We start from the raw sequence: 22,411 nt of genomic DNA, 5'->3' as shown, positions 1-22,411 counted from the left end.
GCCGCCCGGACGCCCCCTCCCCAGGGCAGCGCGCCAACCCCGCGCATGCGCACTCGCAGGACTGCCGCGTAGCTCTCCCCCCTCCCTTTTTCTTCTCTCCCCGCCCCTTCTCTCCCTCCCTCCTCCACCCTTCCCCTCCCTCTCTCCCTCTCAGCCCGCCCCGCGGCACCTCAGTCGGGGGAACAGTGGTGCGAGCTCCAGGCCCGTGCACTGAGGAGGCAGAAACGAGGGGAGCCCCCAGAGCTCCATCAGGCCCCTTCCAAGGGCTCCCCCACCCGGTCCACGCCCCCACCCCCCACCCCGCCTCCTTCCAATTGTGCATTTTTGCAGCCGGAGGCGGCTCGGAGATGGAGCTGTGAGCTTTGCCCAGGGACGGGGGAAAGAGGAGCGAAGAGAAAAGCAGGGGGCGAAGGGTTTGGATTTGGGGTCAGGGGGCGTACCCTCGCCAGCAGACCCTCCACAAGGGGCTCCGAACTCTGCCTCTTCACCCACGCCCCCGGTGCGCGTTGCTGAAGGATAGGATAAGAATAGAGGAGAAGGAAAGGAGGAAAAAGGGGGACCCCCCAATTGGGGGGGGGCGACGGTGAGAAGTAGCAGGACCAGAGAGTAGGGGGCTGCTGCTTGCATCAGCCCACACCATGCTGACCCCGCCGCAGCTGCTGCTGCTGCCCCTGCTCTCAGCTCTGGTCGCGGCCGCTGTCGACGGTAAGTGAGATTCCGCGGCCCCCTAGGACCCCTGGGGACACCCACTCCCCAGCCCCCACTCCTGCGTTTGGATGGGGAAGGGAGACGCGGGAGGGGGTGCCTTTTGTTATCACAGTCCAGCTGACACAGCAGCGTCCCGACTGGGGGTGGGGATGGGGGTCCAATTTGGAGGATGTGGCCCTGGGTAAATGATGCTTCCATGGGGGCCCCCAGCCCAAACAAAGACCAGAGGCCTGGGAAGGGAGGAGAGGGTTCCCCCCTTTTCTGATCCAGGGATCCAGAGGCCTTCTCTTCCTATCTCTGGTTGGGGAGGGCCTCCACCTCCCCTACATCCTCCACCCCTCCACCCCCATCTGAATGGTGAAGGAATCCGGGTTTGCAATACAGGGCTGCAAATGGGGGTGGAGGGACTTTTGCAGTGGCCTCTGAATCTGGAAGAGGGAGCCAGGTCAAGAGTGCCTGGCTGGGAAGAGGGCAGGCAGGCCCGAGATGGCTGTGGGTGGAAAGGGAGGGCCATGGAGAGGCCCCCCCTGCTTGGGTGTGGAATCTGGGCCTGGGAGACCAGGCTTGGAGGCCTGGGTCCAGGATCCAGCCGCTGCCGGCCTGGGTTCCGAAGTGAGCACTTCCCCCTCTCAGGGCCTCTGTCAGTAGCCTGGATAGGGCTGTTTTGGGGGGCAGAGGAGAAGCAGGAGATGCTGTGTGACTTTGAATTTTCCTTCTTAATTCCTGGGAGCTTTGAAAGGAAAAACGTCAGATGTCAGGGTTGGGTAAGGGGGCTGGAGAATGGCCTGGAATGCTGAGGTGGGAGGTCGGAAGAAGGCTGCTTTCTCGCCTTCTGGCCTGATCACGGTGGGGACTGGTAGGAGAGTTGGAGGTTGGATGGGGGTTATGGCTATGCCCCACTCCCCAATTCCCTGCTCCTTTGGTAAATGTGTTTATTTCTCTCTACCATTCCCCTTCTCCCTCCATTTACATACACTTTGAATACTACAGTTGGGTCTGGGCTAGAACTGTGTCCTGTTGGGGAAGTGCCCCCTCCCCGTGTATGTCAGCTATTTGTTTTCCTCTTATTTGTGAGTCACTGGTTCAAGTCTTGCCTAAGCTTTGAGCTGGGGTCATGGGGTTGGGCTGGGCCCCTGACTTCAGAAGGGGTGGGATCTTACCGCTTCCTGTCATCCTGGAAAAATTGGGCCTAATACCATTGCGCACCCTTCCTCCATCTTCTAAATTTTGCGAGGTTGAGATTAGGAAAGTTTTCTCTGAAATCAGATTACCTTTCCCGCTCTTCCCCTACCCCCAAATTGCTTCGGTTGAGAGAGGGAGGTTAGGGAGTCAGGAAGCAGCTGTGCCAGAAAAACAGTATATTCAGTGGCCCTCAATTATTCTGTCTTGGGGACTGTCTGCTCCTCTGCCACCCCCCACCTCAATTATCTGCCCAAAAGGAGTAAAGAGGATCTGTCCTGAATATTCTCCTGACCAGCCCTCACAGCCAACCCTTACTCATGACTTTCCTCTTATGCATGTTCTTGCCCCGTTATCAATTCTGTGAGGTGGGAGGGGAAACCGAGGCAGAGGGATTTAGATATACAGTAGCAGCTTCTGGGAGGGAGAGAAAAAAATTTAAGAGAGAGAGAGAGACCATCAGGAATCTGTGGAGAACAGAAAGTTTCCCCAGCCAAGTCAGGAATGGCCCAGGTAGTGTCACCCCCAGGGTTCTAAAGCAGTTCTATTTGCCACACCAAGTTGGTTGGTGGTGAGTAGAAGAGGGAGACTGGATATGTTCGCCTTAATGCCTCCCTACCCTTTCTTAAAATTTTCACTCAGTCCATGGCTGTAACCCCAGCTCAAACCAACCTGTACCCAAAATTCCAGGGAAAGGACCCCTCCCCCAGCACACACTACCCTTCTTACCTTGGGAATGGGACTATGAATCATGAGTCTCACCCACTCTGGCTCAGGCAGAGGAATTGCACAGGCCCGAGGGCCAGTGCTATCCAGGCAGCCTAAGGGCTTCCCTTATCCTTCCTATCCCTGCCCTCAAGCCTCAAGCCCCAAGCCCACAGACATGTTTGAGAGAAGGAAACCTCCCGGCCCCAGCTTACCTGACTTAGTATCTAACCTTCCTTCCTGCTGCTCTCACAGGTCTTGCTGCTCTTCCAGGGGAGCAGCCTGGGGTCTCCCCCACCTCTTCTGCCTTCTCTGCTATGCCTGAACCTACCCCAGGGTCCCTTTCTCTTTGGGGAACAATGTCATTCCCTGCTAGTAGACAGAGTCGAGTGTCCTTGCTATGGGGAGGATGGGGAAACAGATGGGGTGCGGAATGGGAAGAAAGGTTATCGAGGATCCTGCTGAGATGAAGAACATTTTGTAGCGAGGAGGGCTGCCCCAGGCAGATCCGGCTCAGGGACGAAGGCTGACTGCCTTCCTTCCTCCAACCGCTCTCCACACACACCCTTGAGCAGTGTGTTACCACTTATCAGACAAGCTGGACCGTTGAAGTGAGTTATGAAACTGAGGTGTTTGCCTCCTGGCTCTTTGGGGAAAGGTTCCAAACTCCTTTTATCCCTGGTCAGACCCAGTTCCTTGAACATCTCCCTTTACCCTTATCTTTCAAAGCAGAGACACGAAAGACAAAGCAGGGACATGTGGGACATTGATTTGGGGATTTGGGGGAAGGGGGAGCGGGATATTTTGATGTTTGAGGCTGCTTCATAAGACTTCCTTTTTCCCCATTCTTGCTTCCCCTTCCTCCATTTTCTCCATAGTTTTTTGTTCCCAACCACTTCCCCATCACCAGGCCTCCCAAGGATGCCAATCGGGGCCCTGGCCAGAGCCAGAGCTTGTCCAATGCCCCAAACTCTTCCAAACTCCTTCTCACCTTTGGGAGCTCTTCCTTATGCAAGTCTAACTCTCTGTCCTCCTGTTGCAGCCTCCTCCTTGCACATTAGAACCCCAAGCTCATTCCCTCTCAGGAGTCTCTTTTCAGCTCCCCCTGCCCCCCACTTCGTGGACTCTCCAGCCTTCAAGTCCTCCAGCTCTGAATGGGAGGTGCTTATTGCCCAGTCGAGTCCCATGCAAGGGTCCCTTGACCTGGTGGAGCGAACTGTGGGATGTGAGCATTTGGAGAACCTAGTCCCACCCCTCTGTGTTCAGTCCCAGATTTCAGCCGGTTAGCAGGATCCTGCATTGTTTGGAGAAGGAAGCAGTTGGCTCTGGAGTGCTTCCTGTGCCGTGCTTCTGAAGGGCACCAGGGTCAACCTTCCCTGGGAGAGAGGTGCGGGATGGTGGAGGAGAGGCCTCTGCCCCTCTTGCTCCTCCTGGGGAGCTAAGACCCTCCCCAGGCCTTGGCCTCCCAGGTTGAAGAGCCCTATCTTCCCTTCCTCCCACCCGCCCGGTTCTATGGGAGGCAGTAGTCCCTATCCTGGGTCTCCCTGGGGTCAGACATTGAGAGGGCAGGGACTCTGTCTCTCTAAATCAGGATATATGCTGCCCCCACCTTAATCTGGGTCTCAGAGGGGTTGTTATTCCACGAGTTCATCCCAAGATAACTGTGTCATTGTCTTGGCAACCTTTGGGCCGAGACCCCACTGTATCTTTTTGCTTCAGTCAGTCTGTCATTGGCGTGTGCCCTCTTGGCCTTTCAGAAACTCTCTCATCCTCTTGGTTTATCTCTCTTATTGCCCATCCTTCGTGGCATTCTCGGCCCCGTTTCTCAATCTCTGTTGCTTGCTTTGTCTCTGCTCGTCGCCATCCCTTCCATCCAGGCCTCTTGGTATCCCGAAAGCTATCTCCTGGGCTTGCTCACATGCTCGAAATTTTGTAGTTGTTCGTACCCTCCCAGGCCAGACTGGGAGTATCCAGTTTGGCAGTGAAAGTTCTTCTCCACTTTCCTTCAAGTTCCTCTCTCGTCTTCCCCCTCCACTAATTTTGGGAATGGATTTTGGAGAGAATGTTTCTGCAAGGAGGGAACTTGATACGCTTTGTGGACTGAGTAAGAGGGAGAAAGGAGATATTTCAGAAGGAAGGAGGGAGGTTAGACTCCTGGCAGGACTTCCTCATGACCTAAGAACTAGAGAAAGGCGTGGGGAATGGCTCAGGGGCTTAGAGCTCTCACTTCTGCTGAGGATGATCCCTGTGTGTGTGTTGGGGGTAGATGATCAGGGCTCATAAAGGCCTGGGGAGAGATACGATGATCCCTGAGGACATTTGAAGGGTCTGAATCTTCCTTGTGGGGGAAAGGAAAAGATGGTAGGGAGGTCACTTGTCAGGCTAATGTGCTGCTGAGTCAATATTGACTCAAGATGTAGGGGGAGACCCTTCCCCTCCCCTGGCAGTGCAGGCCATCCTGTCTGTCCGTCTGTCCAGGCCGCAAAGCAGAGGCCCAGACTCAGGAATGACAAAAATGTGTCTGAGCCTCGCTGAGCTGCGGGAAAGAGCCACCGGGTAACACCCAAAATACATAAAATTCAGTGAAAAGCTCTTGGTTTGGGTTTGGGAGGCCCTTGCTGCCCCACCCCCATATGTTTGAAAGTTTAGATTCCTGCAGGCTCTGCCCCCCACCCCTTGGCCACCCCCTGGCTCCTCTTCCCTGAGATATATCGTGTTGTTCCCTTTAGAAAACATCCCTTCACACAATCTCTCTCTCTCTCCGGTGTCTGCTCAAGGGGTTTCTTTCATGAATTTCCTGCCTCAGGTCTCCTGGTCCTGTAGGAAGCACCATCTGCGGTCTCACCTCTCTCCCTCTCCCTCAAAGAGTGGGTCCCCTCCTCTGAGAAGACCTCCGCAGGGCGTCCTTTCCTCATGCGCTCTTCTCTGGCCAGGCACCCTTCCCCGCCCCACCCCCCAGGTCCCAGGACGGGATAGAGGAGGACAGCCAAGGCTGAAGCCGGGCAGTGGGGTCCGTGTACACCCAACGCTACGCCTCCTGTCCTGGCTCCAGCTTGGTGGCCCTGGGGGCCATGGCTGGGCCGAGTGCCTGGATCTGAGGGGGGGCAGGGGTGTTGGCCAGAGTTAGCATGGCGGTCACATTCATCTCCAGGCAAAGCTGAGAACAGACGGCCCCTGTGTCCTGGCGTTCTCTCTGCAACCTCGCTTGCTCTCTTTCCTTTTTAGTTCTCCTCCTTCATCTCTCCCCTCTTTCTTCCCTCTTCTGTCTTGTTCTTGTCCCTCTCCTCCCTGATGAGCCTTGAAGGCCACTACCACCCCCCGTGATCCTGCTCCCACTCCCAGCTTCAGGGACCAAAGTATGCTCCCTGCTGTTAGTCTCCCTTCTCCACCTGCTCAGTTATGACTCGCTCTGCACCTCGGTTTCTACCTCTGTCTGATGGGGATTGCAACAGTACCCACCTCACAGCATTGGGAGGATCTAAATGAGTTAATACAAAGTGTTTCCTTCCAATCAGTGGCTGACTCATAGTGACCAGGTAAAGTGTTCGTAGCTCCTGTCATTACGAAGCCCCAATTCTCACGAGGGGCAGGAGGCAGCAGCGGCCGCTGAGCCCAGTAGTTGATCCCCAATTTAGGGCTGAACTTAGGGCTGTGTTGCTCCCTCATCTTAGCTGCAGGCCACAAAGATGGGTGTTCTGGGTGCTGGTATCAGATGCAGAAGGCTCAGGGGGCGGAGGGGGTGGGGGTGGGCTTGGCTGGAGGCTCTAAACAGATTACCAGCTTCCTACCCACCCCCACGGCAACTCCCTCCCACCTCCAGTGGGGCTTCCCTGGGCCGCGTAGACTGCCCCAAAGTAGGTTATTTGTTTCTTTCCTCTCCGCTCCCCCTGAAGGAAATCAAAGACAGGCCTCAGCCTTCAAACTCCACATTCCCTGGGCTTTCTCCACCATCCCTGACAGGAAGGAAGTTCTTTCACTTATCTCTCCACGATCCTAGCGCTGCCCTGGCTCCTGGGAGATGTGCATCCCCAACCTCTCTGTCCCTGGGTCTGAAGAGATGCTGATGTGGGATAGGGAGCCCTGAGGGCTCCTCTTCTTTCACTCCCCCCTCCCCCACTCCCTTCCCTCTGCGAGAGCACATCTGGTTTGTGAATCTCTCTCATTCCAGCTTTCGGAGTTTGCCAGCTGCTGTTTCCTCTGTCGAGTTCAGGCCAAAAATGGGGGTGGGGGACAGCAGGGGGGACAAAGTAAGGGCCAAAGGAGGGGGGATCATGGCTGGGACGCAGAATGGAGCAGAGTTTGGAGTGACCAACCGGTGACCTCAGGCCTAGTCTGTGAGTTCTGGCGCAGGAGGCTTGGGGGTGTGGACTATGTCCAGGTGGGGGTGGGAGGCACGGTGGGGCTATGGAGGCCATTTCTGGGCTTCAAACAGCCCATCTGCCTCTGAGTCCCATTCCAGCCCCCTCTACCCCCCCAGACAGTCTCGGCTGGCCAGGGGAAGAGCACCCTTCTCCGGCATGCTAACTAGGCTGGCGGGTTCCCCGGGAAGACCTCACAGCTGGCCCAGTGGGGCAATGAACTCAGTATTATCCACCTCCTCAAGGGGCCTTTATTCCCTGCTCAGGGTGGGGGGGAGGGGAGGGGGGCTCTGGGGGGGAGGGCCTGGCCCGGCCATCCTTGATGTGTTTCCTGAACTCGGCTCTCATCCTGGTCAGGGCCTGGGTGTAGTGCCCTCTGCCAGCGACGGAGGTTAGGGAGGGGGGACATCTTCTCCACGTGGCCCCCTCAGACTCTGTCCCTCCCGGCGAGCCCTGACACACTTTACTTAGACTCCGTCCCAGCCCGAGCTCACTCTGCCCTGCATTCGAGGTCGTGGTGTGCAGCTGCCTTCCCAGGGACCTGAGGCTCCTGAGGGGCATTTACTCCTCCTTGGCACCCTGGTGCCTAGGCAGTGCCTGGCACAGAGCTGGTCTCCAGTGCACGCCAGCTGAATAGAAATGGAATTGACACAGGACGAGGAAAAGGCGATGAAGAGCGGGGGGACTGGGAGCCAGCCCTGGGTGGGGGTAAGGGACCGGGAGGACTTTCCTTCCCATGGGGACCTGGTGATGGGGTTGGGAGGAACAGCTGGGTGTCTCTTAGGGGAATGGGGAGACTAGTATAGGCTGCACTGGTTAAAAGCTTGGAGTCGGCTCAAGACTGAGTGAGCCCTGGTGTGTCCTTTGCCTACTATGTGACCCCACCCTCCTGAGGCTCCGTGTCCTCGTCTATAAAATGGTGGCAGGAGTAGTACCTACTGTCTCATATTGTGGGGAAGACGATTAAATGAGATGACACAGAGAAAGAACTGGCTTACCACAATCCCTGGCACATACTGAGCCCGTGATAGGAGTTAGTGTTACATTCTTCATTCCTCCTCCTTAGAGAATGAGGTGTGAGGATGGCGTGGAGCAGAGGGAAGCCGGTGGGGGTGAAGGGACAGCGCAAAGAGGCCCTGGATGCAGCAGCCTCACGGTCTGGCTGGGCTGGAATCAGCTCCCACAGGTCCCCCCAGCCCTCTCTTGCCTCGGCTTTCCAACGCCATCACCCTGAGCGATCTTTAGGTGCCTCTTATCTTTGGGGACATCTGCTGAAAGTCCTCCCTGAGGTCTAAGCACAAGGGAGGCTATGTCTTTAGGGACTGGAGGTGGGGCCCCCTGCCCTGCCCCCCCCACTCCCCTCCCCACAGTCTTGCCCTCCAGTACCTCCGTTGATATCGTCTCCAAGCTACGTCTCCAAGCTACGGGTGTACCAAGGGCACCCCCCCACACACACACTTCCCGTCTGGGGGCCTGGTGGTTAGTTAGGAGTTGGAGATGGGGGAGAGGGTGATGGGTTCCTAGGACCAGGAGTTCCCAGAGGACAGAGGAGCAGCGAGGTTACAAAAGATCAGCTCTGGGCTTGCAGTGGGAGGGAGAGGAAGATAAGAGAAAACATGTCAATGTTCCGTAAATGCCCTGTCCTTCCTCTCGGTCAGCAAAGCTGCAGGTGTTGGTCAGCGTGGCCAAGAGTGACCCAGACAGCAAGGCTTTGACCCTGAGGGCTGGAGGAGGGGGCGCACTGGACGGGCAGCTAGGGAGCTGGGCGAGGGCAGTAAAGTGTGCTCCCTGTATCCTCCCCCTCCCCCCACCACAGGTATTCTGTGTTCTAGGAGTGACACACAGCCACCTCCCCCCACCATGGGCTGTGACTCACAGAGTCTGGGCCAAATGGAGCCTGATGATAGGGAAGGAGGAGGAGCTGTACGGGGGGCTTTAGGGCCATAGAGTTGGCTTTCAGCCTTCATTGACACCCCGTTTTCTTTCCTTGCCCCTAGTCCCCAAGACTTGCAGCCCCAAGCAGTTTGCCTGCAAAGACCAGATCACCTGTATCTCCAAGGGCTGGCGGTGTGATGGTGAGAGGGACTGCCCGGATGGATCTGATGAGGCCCCGGAGATCTGTAAGTACTTTTCTGGGTCCCTCCCCCAAAACTCCTGACTTATCTTTTTCCTTTTGGCCCAGGCAGTTTGGGATGAGGACAAGCTGATCTCTCGCCTGGTGTAGACCTTGCTCTGTGATTGTTTGTCCATGACACAGCTAAAACTGTCCTCTCCCCCCTCATTGTGCCCGGCAGGGTGCCTGGCTTGCTCAGAAATGGCCCGTGGGATTGCTTACTCGGCCGCTGCACCGCGAGTCTTCCCAAGACTGTTTTCTCCGCACTGACATTTTTTTAAAATATATTTTTATTGATTTCAGAGAGGAAGGGAGAGAGAGATAGAAACATCAATGGTGAGAGAGTATCACTGACTGGCTGCCTCCCGCACGCTCCCTACTGGGGATCGAGCCCACAACCCAGCATGTACCCTTGACCGGAATCGAACCCGGGATCCGTCAGTCCACAGGCTGACACTCTAACCCTGAGCCAAACCAGCCAGGGCCGCACTGACATTTTTGCTGGAAGGAGAGAGCCCAACCTCCCTTTTCTTTTGCTTGTCCTTCTTTTTCCCACCTCAAAGCCTCCCGGCCCTTGCTGAGTGCCCACAGGTCCAGCCGGGTCCCCTTTCTGTCCTCAGAGTCCCAGGCCAAAGGCCACCAACTCTTGCTCAGTCTCTATACCAGAAGCCCCACCCCTGTGCGTTTCCCACCACCCCCGCCTTCCCCTGCCCCCAGTAAGTGGTGTAATCAGAGGCAGCTGTTTAAACTGGGAGAAAGGTCCCCACCCAGCTTTTACTTTGCCAGTGGGGGTGGGAGGTGGGGGGTGGAGGACTTGCTGGCTGGACCCCAGAATCCTGGGCAGCTGGCAAAGTGTTGGGGTCTCCACCTTCAGCCTCTCCCCTGCTTTGTCAATCTCGGCCAGGGTCTAGGTGCCCGAGCATTCTTAGGTCTGTCTCTGTTTTTTTTCCCGGGTTTATCCTGTTCCAGCCCCATCCCCTGTGCTCTCCCCACACCCTTACCCGTAATTATCAGGGGTAATTTTAGGGCCGGAAAGGGAGCCACCAGTTCTCTCTGCCCTGGAGGACTGGGGGCCAGGGATATTCTACAAGTGTCTATGGTGGAGTGGTTCAGCCTGGAGTGCCTCCTTGTCTGATGCCACCTTAACCCCCACATTTCTGACCCGATGCTTGGTGTTGAGGATTAAGAAAGCCTTGCAGAGGGGCCAGACCTGGCTCTTTTTATCCATTCTTTCCTTGAAGCAAACCCCACCTTATACACATCCCCACTCTTACTCTCAGACCCATCACACACACAGCCTCTCCTGGGCACTGACTTGTCCACCCTCCACCCCGACATATACAAAAGCAGCAACACAGAGTCAACACTCAAAACGGGGAGGTGCAGAAGCACTCAGACAGACACACAAAACCAGACTCAATCCCCAAAGAATGTGGAAATGGAGACACACAGATATCCCCTCACTGCACACCACACACCGCCCTCACCTGTGCATGCAGACTCCTGCCCAGGCACAGGATAGCCCACTCACAGGTAGACACTCTCACACACCCCGTCCAGGTCGGCGAGCCAGTCCACAGTAGTCTGTCTTCCAGCTCATGGGCTCAGCCAGCTTCCTAGCCTGCAAGGCCTGACGATTCTCTGAGGAGCTCAACAGCCACCCCAAGTCCATCTTCTTGGGCAACAAAGGAAGTACCAGAGACATCACCAGCGGGCTTCCATCTTTGACCCTTCCCAGATCTTTCTATCAGACAGGCTGCTCTGGGGTTGGGGGATCTAGAATAGTGCTGTCCAATAGAAATACAATGCAAAGCATAAGGCAATTCACTATTTTCTAGTAGCCACATTTAAAAAGGAAAAAACAACCAGGTGAAATTAATTTTATTTAGTGTATCCAACATTTTATCATTTTAGTATAATATTCATATAAAAGTATTCATGAGATCTTTCACATTCTTTTTTTTTTTTATTGATTTCAGAGAGGAAGGGAGAAGGAGAGAGAGAGAGAAATATCAATGATGAGAGAGAATCATCGGTTGGCTGCCTCCTGCACATCCCCTACTGGGGATTGAGCAAGCAACCTGGCATGTGCCCTGACTGGGAATTGAACCGTGACCTCCTGGTTCATAGGTCAACACTCAAACACTGAGCCACGCCGGCTGGGCCACATTCTTTTTTGTTTGTGGCATTAAGTCTTCAGAAGCCAGTGGGTATTTTATGCTTACATTTTCAACTAGTCACAGTTCAAGTGCGCGGTAGTGACCTATGCCTGATGCTACATATTGGACAGTGCAGTTCCGGAAGACCCGGTCCGTCCGACTCTTAGCCCATTCTGTGACCCGGGCAGCTATGGGAAGGAGATGCTCTTTGTCACTGGAGCTTTTCTAACATGGACTCTGTTTTCCTTGGCTCATTGAAACCTTTCACTTCTAACCTTGGCCTGTCTCCTGAGTGTAGAATGTGGAGGCGTTGGGGTCCATAGGCAGGGGACATTGGAAGAGTGGACTCTTGGCTGAAGGCCGCGTTCTCCCCTCCACCTAGCTGCTCCCAGGTGTGTGACATCTGTGTCGAAGAGCTCTAGATGAAGAGTCTAACCAACTCTGAGGCCTCCTAAGATCTCAAAAATGCAGATGTCTGAAACCCAAGTCTCAGTTCCCGCTTCCTCTCCCAGGGAGCAGCTGGCCAACTACAGCTGCTTTTGCCAGCGTGGTAATGCTAACCTTTCCGTCTGCCCCCAGGCCCACAGAGTAAGGCCCAGCGATGTCAGCCGAACGAGCACAATTGCCTGGGCACTGAGCTGTGTATTCCCATGTCCCGCCTCTGCAATGGGGTGCAGGACTGCATGGATGGCTCGGACGAGGGGGCCCACTGCCGAGGTAAGGGCTCTTCTACCTCTCCTCTCACAGGTGCCTGCGGTGAGTTCTCAGCTGGGCACCTGAGGGGTCTGGAGGCCTGCCATCCGAGGACTGTCCCTGCACCTCCAGTAGGGATAAGGCTTTGTCCTACGCCCCTACATAGAATTGCCACCAGACAGCGGCCAAAATCAGTGGGCCCTTTGGGCTTGGAGCTTGTCCAAGTATGGGCCCTGTCCTGAGCTTCTCCCTGTGCGTGGACAAGTCAGTACCCCTCTCCAGACCCTAGTTTCCCACCTGTAAACGGAAAGCTTTACATGAGATCAGTGTTTTCATACTTTTTTTTTTTTGTAAATAGTGGGACCTTTTCTCCAAATGGTTTCTTATATGTAACATGAGTATGACCAGAGAAGAGCAGACTCTGATGAAAGCTGGGGTTGGGGGGCTGAAGTTTTGCTCGTCTGCTTCCCTGGCCTGTGGGAGGAGACACCTCCAGGTCCTGTTCACTCAGGGCAGGGAGTGTGGAGAAGGGAGTGTGTGGAAGGTTTTTAATCCTCTCCTTTGGTTGGTTTTGCCTGTTCTTGTCTGAAGCTCCTGGGATGGGGTGCAGTGTGGGCCCAGGGGTTGACTTCGGTTACCACGCACATCCCACCTTAGCGGATGGTGCATGTTCAAATGTGCTTCCTTTTGAATACCTCAAATACCTTTTCAGTTTTAAAAATAACAAAGAACCTCAAAACCTAGGGTTTGAACTTCCTTTCTGATATTACAGACATTGGTTCTCCTCAAACACCTATCCCTGCCAAATCATATCCAGAAAAGAAACTCTTCTAGATTCTCTAGAAGAAACAATACTTACCCGCTCTGTGCTGGAAGGCTGGACAGACAGCACATTTGGGCTCTCGGGTGGAGGTGGGGAGGAAAAGGAGTAACTGGGGTCTGGCCCCCCACCCCAGCTCTGCCTGGCAGGCTTAGTGCTTCTGAACGTCTTAGCATCTGGGGCAGCTCTCACTCCTAGGTGGGGGGGTGAGGCAGCTGGACAAAGGGGTCTTTGTGGCCAGGCCGCCTGGCCCCACGCAAGGCCATTAATTGGGTCGCTGGTTTGGGGGGGGCCGCTGTTCCCACCTCTCCCCCTCCTGTCTCATTCCCTTGCGTCTCCCCCGTGGAAGTGGGTCAGTGGCAGGAGAAAGATTAGAGAAGAATCCGGAGGGAACCAAATTGCTCCTCCTGCCATCCTCCGCCTGGACTTCACTGAGGCTTCTCTCAGAAGCCTCTAGGGCTCAAGGGATAAGTTGCAGGGGTGCTTCCAAGCCAGAGCTGGGATCCTGTGGGGAAAGATTCGATTCCATATCCACTCTTCCCCCGCAGCCTGGGGCCGGCATGGTAGTCCCCGGGCAGTGCAAATAAGAGGCATATGAAGGGAATAAGACTCACTGCCCACATTCCCTTTGAGCCCAACAAACCTCCGCACCTCTCTCCGTGGGACAGGGGGAGGCCAGAGCAGGGAGATGGTTGTAAGCCCTAATTGGTTAAATGACCTGGACCTTGGGCCTGTCTTATACCCTCTCTGAGTCTCAGTTTCCCCACTTGCAAAATATGGTAGATGCTTCCTAAGCCCCTTTCCTCTCCAACACCGCAGGCCTTGAATGTGGTTTCTGAAGGGTTGACGGGAGTTGGGTGGAGGGTACAGTCTGGGGGTGGCTGCCAGGTCTGAGGCCCTGAGTGTGTGTCTCCTGCCCCTCACAGAGCTCCTAGGCAACTGTTCTCAGCTGGGCTGCCAGCACCATTGTGTCCCCACACTCAACGGGCCTACCTGCTACTGCAACAACAGCTTCCAGCTGCAGGCAGATGGGAAGACCTGCAAAGGTGAGTGCAACTGCTACTGGGATGGTGGTGGGAAGAGGGAGGCAGGGCCAGCGGGCCTGGCTGGAGTAGGAGAAAGTTAGATGGAAGGTGCCAGAGAGGAGGCGTGGCTACAGGCCCTATATATAGCCTCCGGGCATGACTCGGAGCCCACTTGCTCCCACCAGACGTTTAAAAATTCATCTTAAAATTATATAGGTCACATGTGAGTTTTCTTGTAAAAAAGTTAAAGCACGACAGATAAAACTAAAGTCCACTTCGACAAATCCTCTTCACTTCTGGTCCCTTTCCCATCTCTGTGGAGATCAGCTCTGTTACCGGTTTGCTCTCTCTCTTTCCGGGGCTTTTTCTGTACATCTGTGCGCATGTACTCATGGAAAACCCCAGTGAAAGTACTGTTTATGCGCATCTGCTCTTTTTTACATAAAATCATCCTGTACATATCTGTTTTCAATTTTTTCCACTCAGCATGTTCTAGAGATTTTTCCATGTTAATACGTAGAGATCTACCTCGTTCTTTTAAAAACCGCCGTGATGTATGACTGTTACCACAGTTTACTTGGCCATCGCCCTATTGATGAGTAAGATGTTCCCAATTTCTCTCTGTTACAAACAATGCAAACTTTTCTGTTTTAAATTTGCCTCCCTCGAGCCTTTGCACAAATGCCACCTTCCCAGGGAGGCCACCCCTGGCCACTCTAAATCACACTCCCGCCTGCGTGCCCTTTCCCCTCTCTCTGCTTAATATTTTTCATAGCACCAGTCACTTTCCAGTGCACTAGCAGCTCAAAAAATACAATTTATCTTTCTTTTGTATTTATTATTATTATACCAGTATTCCATTTACCATCAGAATTTAAGTTTTACGCGGGAACAGTTTGAATTTGTTTTCTTCACTGCTGTAGCGCTAGAGCCTAGGACAGCTCTGGCACTGAGTAGGCACTAAAGAAATATTTTCTGAATGAATGGATGGTATGCACATATGCGCCTTTCTCCAAGTCTGGACTTGCTGGGTGAGTTTGCACGGTTATTGTTATAATATTCTGCCAAATTGTCCTCCAACGTAGCTGTAGGGATGGACAGTGGTAGTGTCTGAGGGCACACGCTTCCCTGCTCTCATCGCCCTGCCCATGACCATGCCCTTGATTTTTTTCCTGGCAGACTTTGATGAGTGCTCGGTGTACGGCACCTGCAGCCAGCTCTGCACCAACACAGATGGCTCCTTCACCTGCGGCTGTGTGGAAGGTTACCTGCTGCAGCCAGACAACCGTTCCTGCAAGGCCAAGAACGGTGGGTGGGGTCACCTGTGCCCACAAGGGGAGGTGCCCTCAGTGCTGTTCCTCGGTGGAGAGCAGCCTGTGAGGTCCTAGGGACCCTGGCTGCATTGACCCCCCTCTCCTCCATCCACAGAGCCGGTAGACCGGCCCCCGGTGCTGCTGATTGCCAACTCTCAAAACATCCTGGCCACGTACCTGAGTGGGGCCCAAGTGTCTACCATCACGCCCACCAGCACACGGCAGACCACGGCCATGGACTTCAGCTACGCCAACGAGACTGTGTGCTGGGTGCACGTCGGGGACAGTGCCGCCCAGACGCAGCTCAAGTGTGCCCGCCTGCCTGGCCTGAAGGGCTTCGTGGATGAGCACACCATCAACATCTCCCTCAGCCTGCACCGTGAGTCGCTTGCTCCCAGGTTGGAGGGTGCAGAAGGGCAAGGGAAGTGGGGCCTGGCTGGGGCAGAAGCTGATGGTTAGACAGGGTGACCCCTGTCAGGCACTGGAACCTAAACAAGAAGCCGACACAGGGGCAGAGTCAGGCCATGCTTTTCTGGCTCCGATCTGAGAAGTCCTCAAAGGAGGAATGACCGGTCAATCTCCAGAGACCGGGGACTGTCCCTTCTCAGAGAGAAGAGTGTTGATTAGGTTTCCAAGGGGCTTTCCCTCGAAGGGGTAGCGAGGGCTGAGAAGCCTTGCCGGGTAGTGCCTGAGGGATTGGCTGGGTCTGTCTTCATGATGTCGCCAGAATAGCACGGGTGTGGAGGTCCTGGGGCTGTTTCTGGGGGACTGTGTGGCGGTGGATGAGAGCGGAGGAGGAGCGGTGAGGCTGGGACCCCCTGGGTGCTTTAGGGTACTCAGGATGTTCCCTTTGGGGCTCCCTCCCTAGGCTGTACTTTGCTGTCTAAGGGGTGTTCCTGGGGATGGGGCCAGGGCATAGATACAGCGCTTGGAGCACTCCTGCTCAGCTCAAGATGCTGTTATATAAACAAACAAAACATCTGGCATCATCACATTACCAGGAAATGCACCACAGGGCGGAGGGAACGATGGGGCCTGTGGTTGATCCGACCCACTGGGGAGGGTAACTTGATCTGTGACCTTGAGTAAACCAGCGTTCCTTGTAACTCTGCTTTGGTTTCTAATCTGCAAAATGGGATTGAGATTGTCTGTTCGGATCAGATAAATTGAAGTGAAAGTCAGAGGTAGCTGGAGGGTGGCAAACAAAAGACTTAGTATTGTGAGCCTTGGGCCTGTCTAGATCTTGAAGTTCCTTATTGGTTCCTGTGTGATGATCCCCACGGAGGACAAAGACCCTGAGAAGGTGCAGGGCTTAGTTCTGCTTCAGCAGATGTTCTTCTGAGAGCCCCACCCTCTGTGGCCTCATCATACTGTCCACACCTCAGGTCCAGAGCATCCCAGTGGGGTCCTCGGGCTGCTGGTGACCAACGCTCCCCTGTGATTGGACATGTTCTCCTTGGAGTACCGAGCTGGGGTTGCCCCACATGCTTGGCTGAGCTCTCGGGGGTGGGCTGCTCAGGGAACTCCATGGCAAACGGGGTAGGGTTCGGGGGAGACCCCGTGAGACATCTCCCCTCTCCCTGCTCCTTGTCGATGGCCCCACCTAATAGGCCTGTCTGGGCAAACAGCTCCAGCAGTTCCCTCCCTGGCCCTGAGGCCAGACCCTGGGCTCGTGGGCAGGAGGCTGGGGAGGGGTGCCCTGATGGGAACCTTCTCAGCTTTTGCTCTGGCCTGGCCCCTCTCCTGCCTTCCTCCCCAGGAGAAGCCGGAAATAACCTCAGGCGGGTATCCCTCCCTTGGCAAACACAGCCTTGCCTCCCAGTCTGCTAGGTTCCGTGGGCCCTTCTGGGGCAGAGTCCAAGCGCCGGGAAGAGATCAAGGTTCTGGGGAGAAGTGCTAGTGGGGTGAAGAAGTGGGTTCCTCTTGCCCCAGCCTCTGTCCCTGCCCCCCTGCCCTGCCTGCACCCCACACCCCATGCCGCCTGAATGTCTGGCTGTCACCCTGAGGATGATTGTTTTGCTCTCATCCCACAAACTAATTATGGGCCCTGAACTGAGGAAATAGAAAGTGTCTCTCCCCTAGTGCCCTCCCCACATCCCCAGTGTACCCCCCCCCCCCCCCCCATTCCCAGGAGAGGCTGAAGGCCTACCCTGCTGTGCAGGGTGGCTGGTCCCAGGCGCTCACCTGTGCAGTGGGCTGCTGGCCTGTAATTAGCTCCCCAGGGCGGATGGAGAAGAAGGGCTGCTGGTTTCTCCTGCTTTCTCTCTGCCCTCTGGGGGAGCCCTCCCTGCAATCATCCCATTCTTGGCCATGACTGTGACCTCCATCAGACCCCTGGGCTGAGCCCCACGTGGGAGGGAGGAGTCTGACAATGGAGAGGTGCGGGGGCTCAGAGGCCAAGAGGCCAAGGGAAGCCTGCCTGCTGGTGTGGGAAGAAGAGGGAGCCTGCCCCACAGAAAACTCGGGATACAGAAATAGAATAGAAAGGAGGAAGGAGGCCAGGAAGTAAGACCTGGGTCTTGGGGCACGAGTGAGCCAGACCTGCTCTGAGTCCTGAGAGCCCTAGAGGACCCTCCAAGGCTGCGGTGGCCAGTGGTCAGTGCAGCCTCTAGGAGAGGCTTGTGGAGCAGGCTCAGGACTGGCCCCAGCTCCTTCCCTCTGTTTGTACTCAAGAGTGGGGGCATCCACTGAGCAACATCCCCAGCATCCTGAGAGGTGTGTATGTGCACTTCCTTCCCGCACCCTCCTCTCACAGCCCCAGTGCTCCCACTGCCCTGGATTGGGGTGATCCCTCCCCCGCCCTCCTGGGCTATCGCCTAAAGGCCCATCCTCCCAGCTGGATGGGTGGTCTCTGAGGACCCTGATTCCGGACTGAGAACATGACCGTGAGTCATGGGAGACTCTTAGGGAGGCCCAAGGCCAGCCCCTCGGTTGTAGTTGTTGTTTTTAAACTATTTTTATTGATTTCAGAGAGGAAGGGAGAGGGAGAGAGAGATGAGAATCATTGATTGGCTGCCTCCTGCATGCCCCCTCCTGGGGATCGAGCCCGCAACTTGGGCACATGCCCTTGACCGGAATCGAACCCGGGACCCTTCAGTCCGCAGGTCGACGCGAGCCAAACCAGCGAGGGCCAACCCCTCGGTTTTTAATACTGCCTTTCCCAAAGCAGGGATGCCTTGATTTTCCGTCGCACATAGATGTGCAGTTTTTATTATTGTAGTTATGTTTTTAGGGAATACTCATTAGGGAACTCCTATAACTAGCATTCCAAATCTATGATTTTGTAGATTGTTTAGGATGCAGCAAAATAAATTGATTTAAAGAACTAGTAGGTAAATAATAGTACAACCGTACATAAACGTGGTGAATATTTTGAAAATGATACACAAAAGACTTTAAGTTCTGGTAACTGAGGGCCAGAGGGGTCAACTGGAAGTCCCTGAGACAAGCCTGGCCGCCCTCCCCCCCCCCGCAAGGATGGTGCTGGGCCGAGCGGTGTTGAGGTCACCCCCCCCCCCCCCCCCCCCCCCCCCGGCCTGCATGCCTTAAGCTGCGCTCCTCTGCCCAGTCCCTTCAGTTCTGAGGTTATTTCCACTGTGAGAAGAATAAGGGCAGGAGCAGGCGTGGGTCCTGGGAAGGTGTGTGTGTGTGTGAGGGGAGGGTGGGTAAAGGGAGGTTCCAAGGTTGCAGATAGAGCCCTGAAGGAAATAAGATTTGCGGAGTCACTTAGTTTTGGCCTGTGCGTGAGGGGGTGCTCTGGAGGGGCTCTCGGAGGTCCTAGGGCTTCCTCCCCTGCTCCTGGCGGGGAAGGAGGAGGCAGACCCCCTAGGAAGAAGAAAAGGCCCTGGAGGCTGCAGGCAGCAGGGTTGCGAAATGGGTCCCCAATTCCAGCTGGCCAACTTCACTTTTCTTTTTTTCTTTTCCCTCCAGAGAGTGTGTGTGTGTGTGTGTGTGTGTGTGTGTGTGTGTGCAAGCTCGCATTTAAAGTCACAACAGGAAATGGGGTAGTGATTTGTCTGGAAGGAAGGCAGAGAGAGGGCAGAGAGCAGCGTCTGAGCCTGTGAGGAACTGGCTTCCCCAGCTGGAAGGGGAGCTGTCTTCCCACTGAACTGACACCCCACGCCCTCTCAGCCTCCCATCCCCTACCTACGGGACCCTTACAGGCCATGTAAGAAAGCCAGCTACCCCTTCTTTGGCCTTTCGTACCCACAGGGTGTCAGAATCGTGAGGAGCTCCAGCCACCCCACTCTGGCCTTGGGCCCTCCGCATCCTGGTGCTTTTGCTTCCCATTCCCATTCTGAGTTTTCTATCATTGAACAGCCCTCCTCCCCTCTCCCAGGCCAGGGACAGCCCTGTGTCTCTGGCATAGCTCCAGCCCTGTCTTCTCCCCCGCTGTCTCCTTGAAGTCGCCTCTCTCCCCAGCCTGCTCCCAACACCCCCTCCCTACTGTTTTCAAGCCAAAGGAAGGAACTTCAGCAAGAGAGATGTGTTTTAGAGCCCAGTAAGGATTTCTCAACAGCGGAAAGACCTGGTTCTGATTCTGAATCAGAGCTGCAGAATCCAGCCATCTCATCCCAAGACTGAATACTTTGTGGACTGGGGCCAGGCAGGGGAAGGAAGCAGGGCATACCCCCCCCCCCCCCTCCAGGTGGAATTCTGAGCAGGGAGGGGGCCCAGGGGACAGAGGTGACACTGTGTGGCCGAGTCCCAGACTTGCTGGTGGAACAAGAAGAGCTGAAGTCAGGACCTGGCAGGAAGCAGGATCGTGAGGACATGCCATTTAGCAATGTTCTGCCAAGCCCCAGACTCCTGATCATCCCCCCAGCCCTCCCCCCGCCCAAGCAGGAGGATTACCAGACAGATGTCTTCTCCCACTGTCTTGGGCATCCAGAGGCCAGCGAAGGAGGATTCTGGCAGTAAAGGGGAGGGAAAAAGTGATGTCCCGACGCTAGGACGACCGAGTGAGGACTCAGTACTCAATAAATATTTGTTGAATGAATCAGTACATGTGTGTCAAGAGCTGGGGACAAAGATAAAAGTGCCCTGACCTCTCAGTATTTGTAGTCAGGTAAACAGGCTGTGGTAAATGGAACTGCTGGGGCCATGGGAGCCTGTACACTGCCCACCTGGAGGGTCTACCTTTAGTCAGGAGGCCATAGGACTCTGGCTGGAGGCACATATGGTCACTGGGTGGGAAAGCTGCGGACGGAAAGGATGGAGGTGAAGGAGGACCATGGTACAAACCATAGCTCCCATTTGTGTCTTGTTTATTGTCGGCCAGGCCCTGTGCTATGTGCTGTTGTTAAGGCACCATCCCATTTTACAGATGAGCAAACTGAGACTCAGAGACATTCAGTAATTTGCCCATAGTCCCACAGGAGGTGACAGAATGCTGATTCAAACCGAGGCTGGGCCCAGGGCAGAACAGAGTGATGAGTGAGGTGGGGAGGTTCCTGAAATAAGGAACAGATGCAATGTGTTCACCGAGGTTATGGTTATGGTTAATGGGATTCTTCTTCCTCACCCCGGGTCCTTGCACCCTACCCTACAGCATTTGGGTGTGTGGAGGTGTGAAGGATATTTCCTCAGGGCTCAGGGGCCCCGTCCTTCCCGGGATTTATTTTAGGGAGAGCGATGGACTCCTGCAGCTGAAGCTGGGGTCTTCTTGGGAATGGGGTGGGGCCTGTTCTTTTTGGAAGAGCAGCCACTAAGGGAACTGCCTCCTGAACACTGTGAATGACGGAGACGGTGAGAGAAAACCGGAGTTGTGGGGAGTTCAGGGTGCTGAGCACGGGGGTCAGGGTATAGGGAGGGTGCAGCATCTAAAAGCACACACCCCAGGTCTATTCTGGGGCCTGGAACTGAAAGTCCTTTGCGACATCACAGGCAGGCTGCGGTCTGTCCTCTCCCTCCCAGCGTCCTAGCGGCCTTCTCTCTGCTGGAATCCCAACCTCCTAGGACTCCAGCCCCCCCCCTCCCCCAAACTCCTCCCACAACACAGCCTCTCTCCACTGGGGTTTACCTGAGACTCTCCTGTCCTCAGGGTTTGGGGCCTTAAGCCAGAGCCCCTCTGGAGGGTGCACTGCGGTGGGTCGGCCCTGAGTAGGCTGGACCACGAAGAGCAAACCCTCTGGGTGTGTAGGACCAGAATGCTCAGGTCTTCGGGCACAACCCCAGAACCCCACTTGCCCCCCATGCCACGGACAGAGGGAGCCCTGAAAGAAGGCGCCCTCTCTCAGCCTGAGCCCAGCTCTGTGCTGGCCGTAGAACTGTGTGAGTGGCCCAGCGTGTGTGTGTGTGTGTGTGCATGCGAATGTGTGCATACGTGTGGTGGGGCGGGCAGAGGAATCTGGACTTTAGGGGAGAGGAAAATAATGTGGTGGAGGGGGTTGGATAACAAAGGATTTTTGCTTGCAACTAATAGTCTCCAGCTGCAAAAATACCAAAGGGGAGGCCAAACCGGGCTGGGGACTCCAGTTCCTGCCAACTCCTCACCGGCCTGCTGAGTGGGGCCCTGCCTGGCTTTTGGGTGGAAGGGGAGACCGGCCAAGGGTAAATATCTGAGAGCAGGATGGTCCCTTCCTGGAACTTGGAGGGAACACAGGCCAGGAGGGAGGCCCGGAGTGAAGGTCAGCGTTGTCTTGGGGCTCGGCCGGGAATGGGCTGCACCTGATGAGGGGGCGCTAGCCTCTTCAGGCTTCTTCCTCCCCTCTTGCTGAGGGAGGGGTGGGTGGGGAGCAGGGCAGGGTGTTGCCAGCCTCGGGCTGGGCAGTGACTCAGGGAAGCCTCAGGAAACGGAGAGAAGGACCCAGCTGCACCAGCTGGTGCTGGGAAAACAGCTTCCAGTGATGGAGTTCGTCCACGTGCCAGCAGCCCCCAGACCCCCACCGCGCCACCAAGCAAAGGGCACCCAGCCCTGTTTGCCTTTCGCCCACCCTGCCGGCTGCCTGGGGCTGTGGGCAGGTCCCCCTCCCTTTGGGACTTTGGGACTTTGGCTCCTCTGGGGGCAGCCCAGCAGCGCTCACTGTAATCTGATTTCTCTGTGGTAACGGTGTGTGGGGCGTTTTGATCACCTCACCCCTGCACTGGGCCCTCTTCCTACTTGGCCTGGGACTCACATCCCAGGCCGCTCCACCCTTCTCTCCGCTCATGCCGGCACCAGGGCCCAGAGGAGAGAGTGGCTGGGTGCGGGGGCATCAGCACTTACAGAGATAACTCATCCACGTGACCTTTCTCTGTCACCTGGGAGTGGGTTTCAACAGGGGGGGCCTGAAGAGGAAACCAGTTTGATGAGAATCTCAAATTGGCTCCTTCCCCCGCCCCCCGCCCCCCCCCCCC

General features: G+C 55.6%; 1 protein-coding gene across 1 annotated transcript in view; it reads left to right on the top strand.

The window, feature by feature from the left end:
- Window positions 1–157: 157 nt before the first annotated feature.
- LRP1 (LDL receptor related protein 1) overlaps window positions 158–22,411 on the top strand; it is a gene marked incomplete at its 3' end in the record, with an annotated part of 54,573 nt that continues 32,319 nt past the window's right edge. The window contains 6 exon segments of the mRNA XM_023757941.1: window positions 158–705; window positions 8,948–9,070; window positions 11,802–11,939; window positions 13,662–13,781; window positions 14,940–15,068; window positions 15,189–15,452. Of these exon segments, the coding sequence (XP_023613709.1) occupies window positions 639–705; window positions 8,948–9,070; window positions 11,802–11,939; window positions 13,662–13,781; window positions 14,940–15,068; window positions 15,189–15,452 (841 nt within the window).

The sequence above is a fragment of the Myotis lucifugus genome, unplaced genomic scaffold (assembly GCF_000147115.1).
Source record: "Myotis lucifugus unplaced genomic scaffold, Myoluc2.0 scaffold_119, whole genome shotgun sequence".
NCBI classification, from domain to species: domain Eukaryota; kingdom Metazoa; phylum Chordata; class Mammalia; order Chiroptera; family Vespertilionidae; genus Myotis; species Myotis lucifugus.
This window is presented reverse-complemented; position numbering and strand designations above follow the sequence as displayed.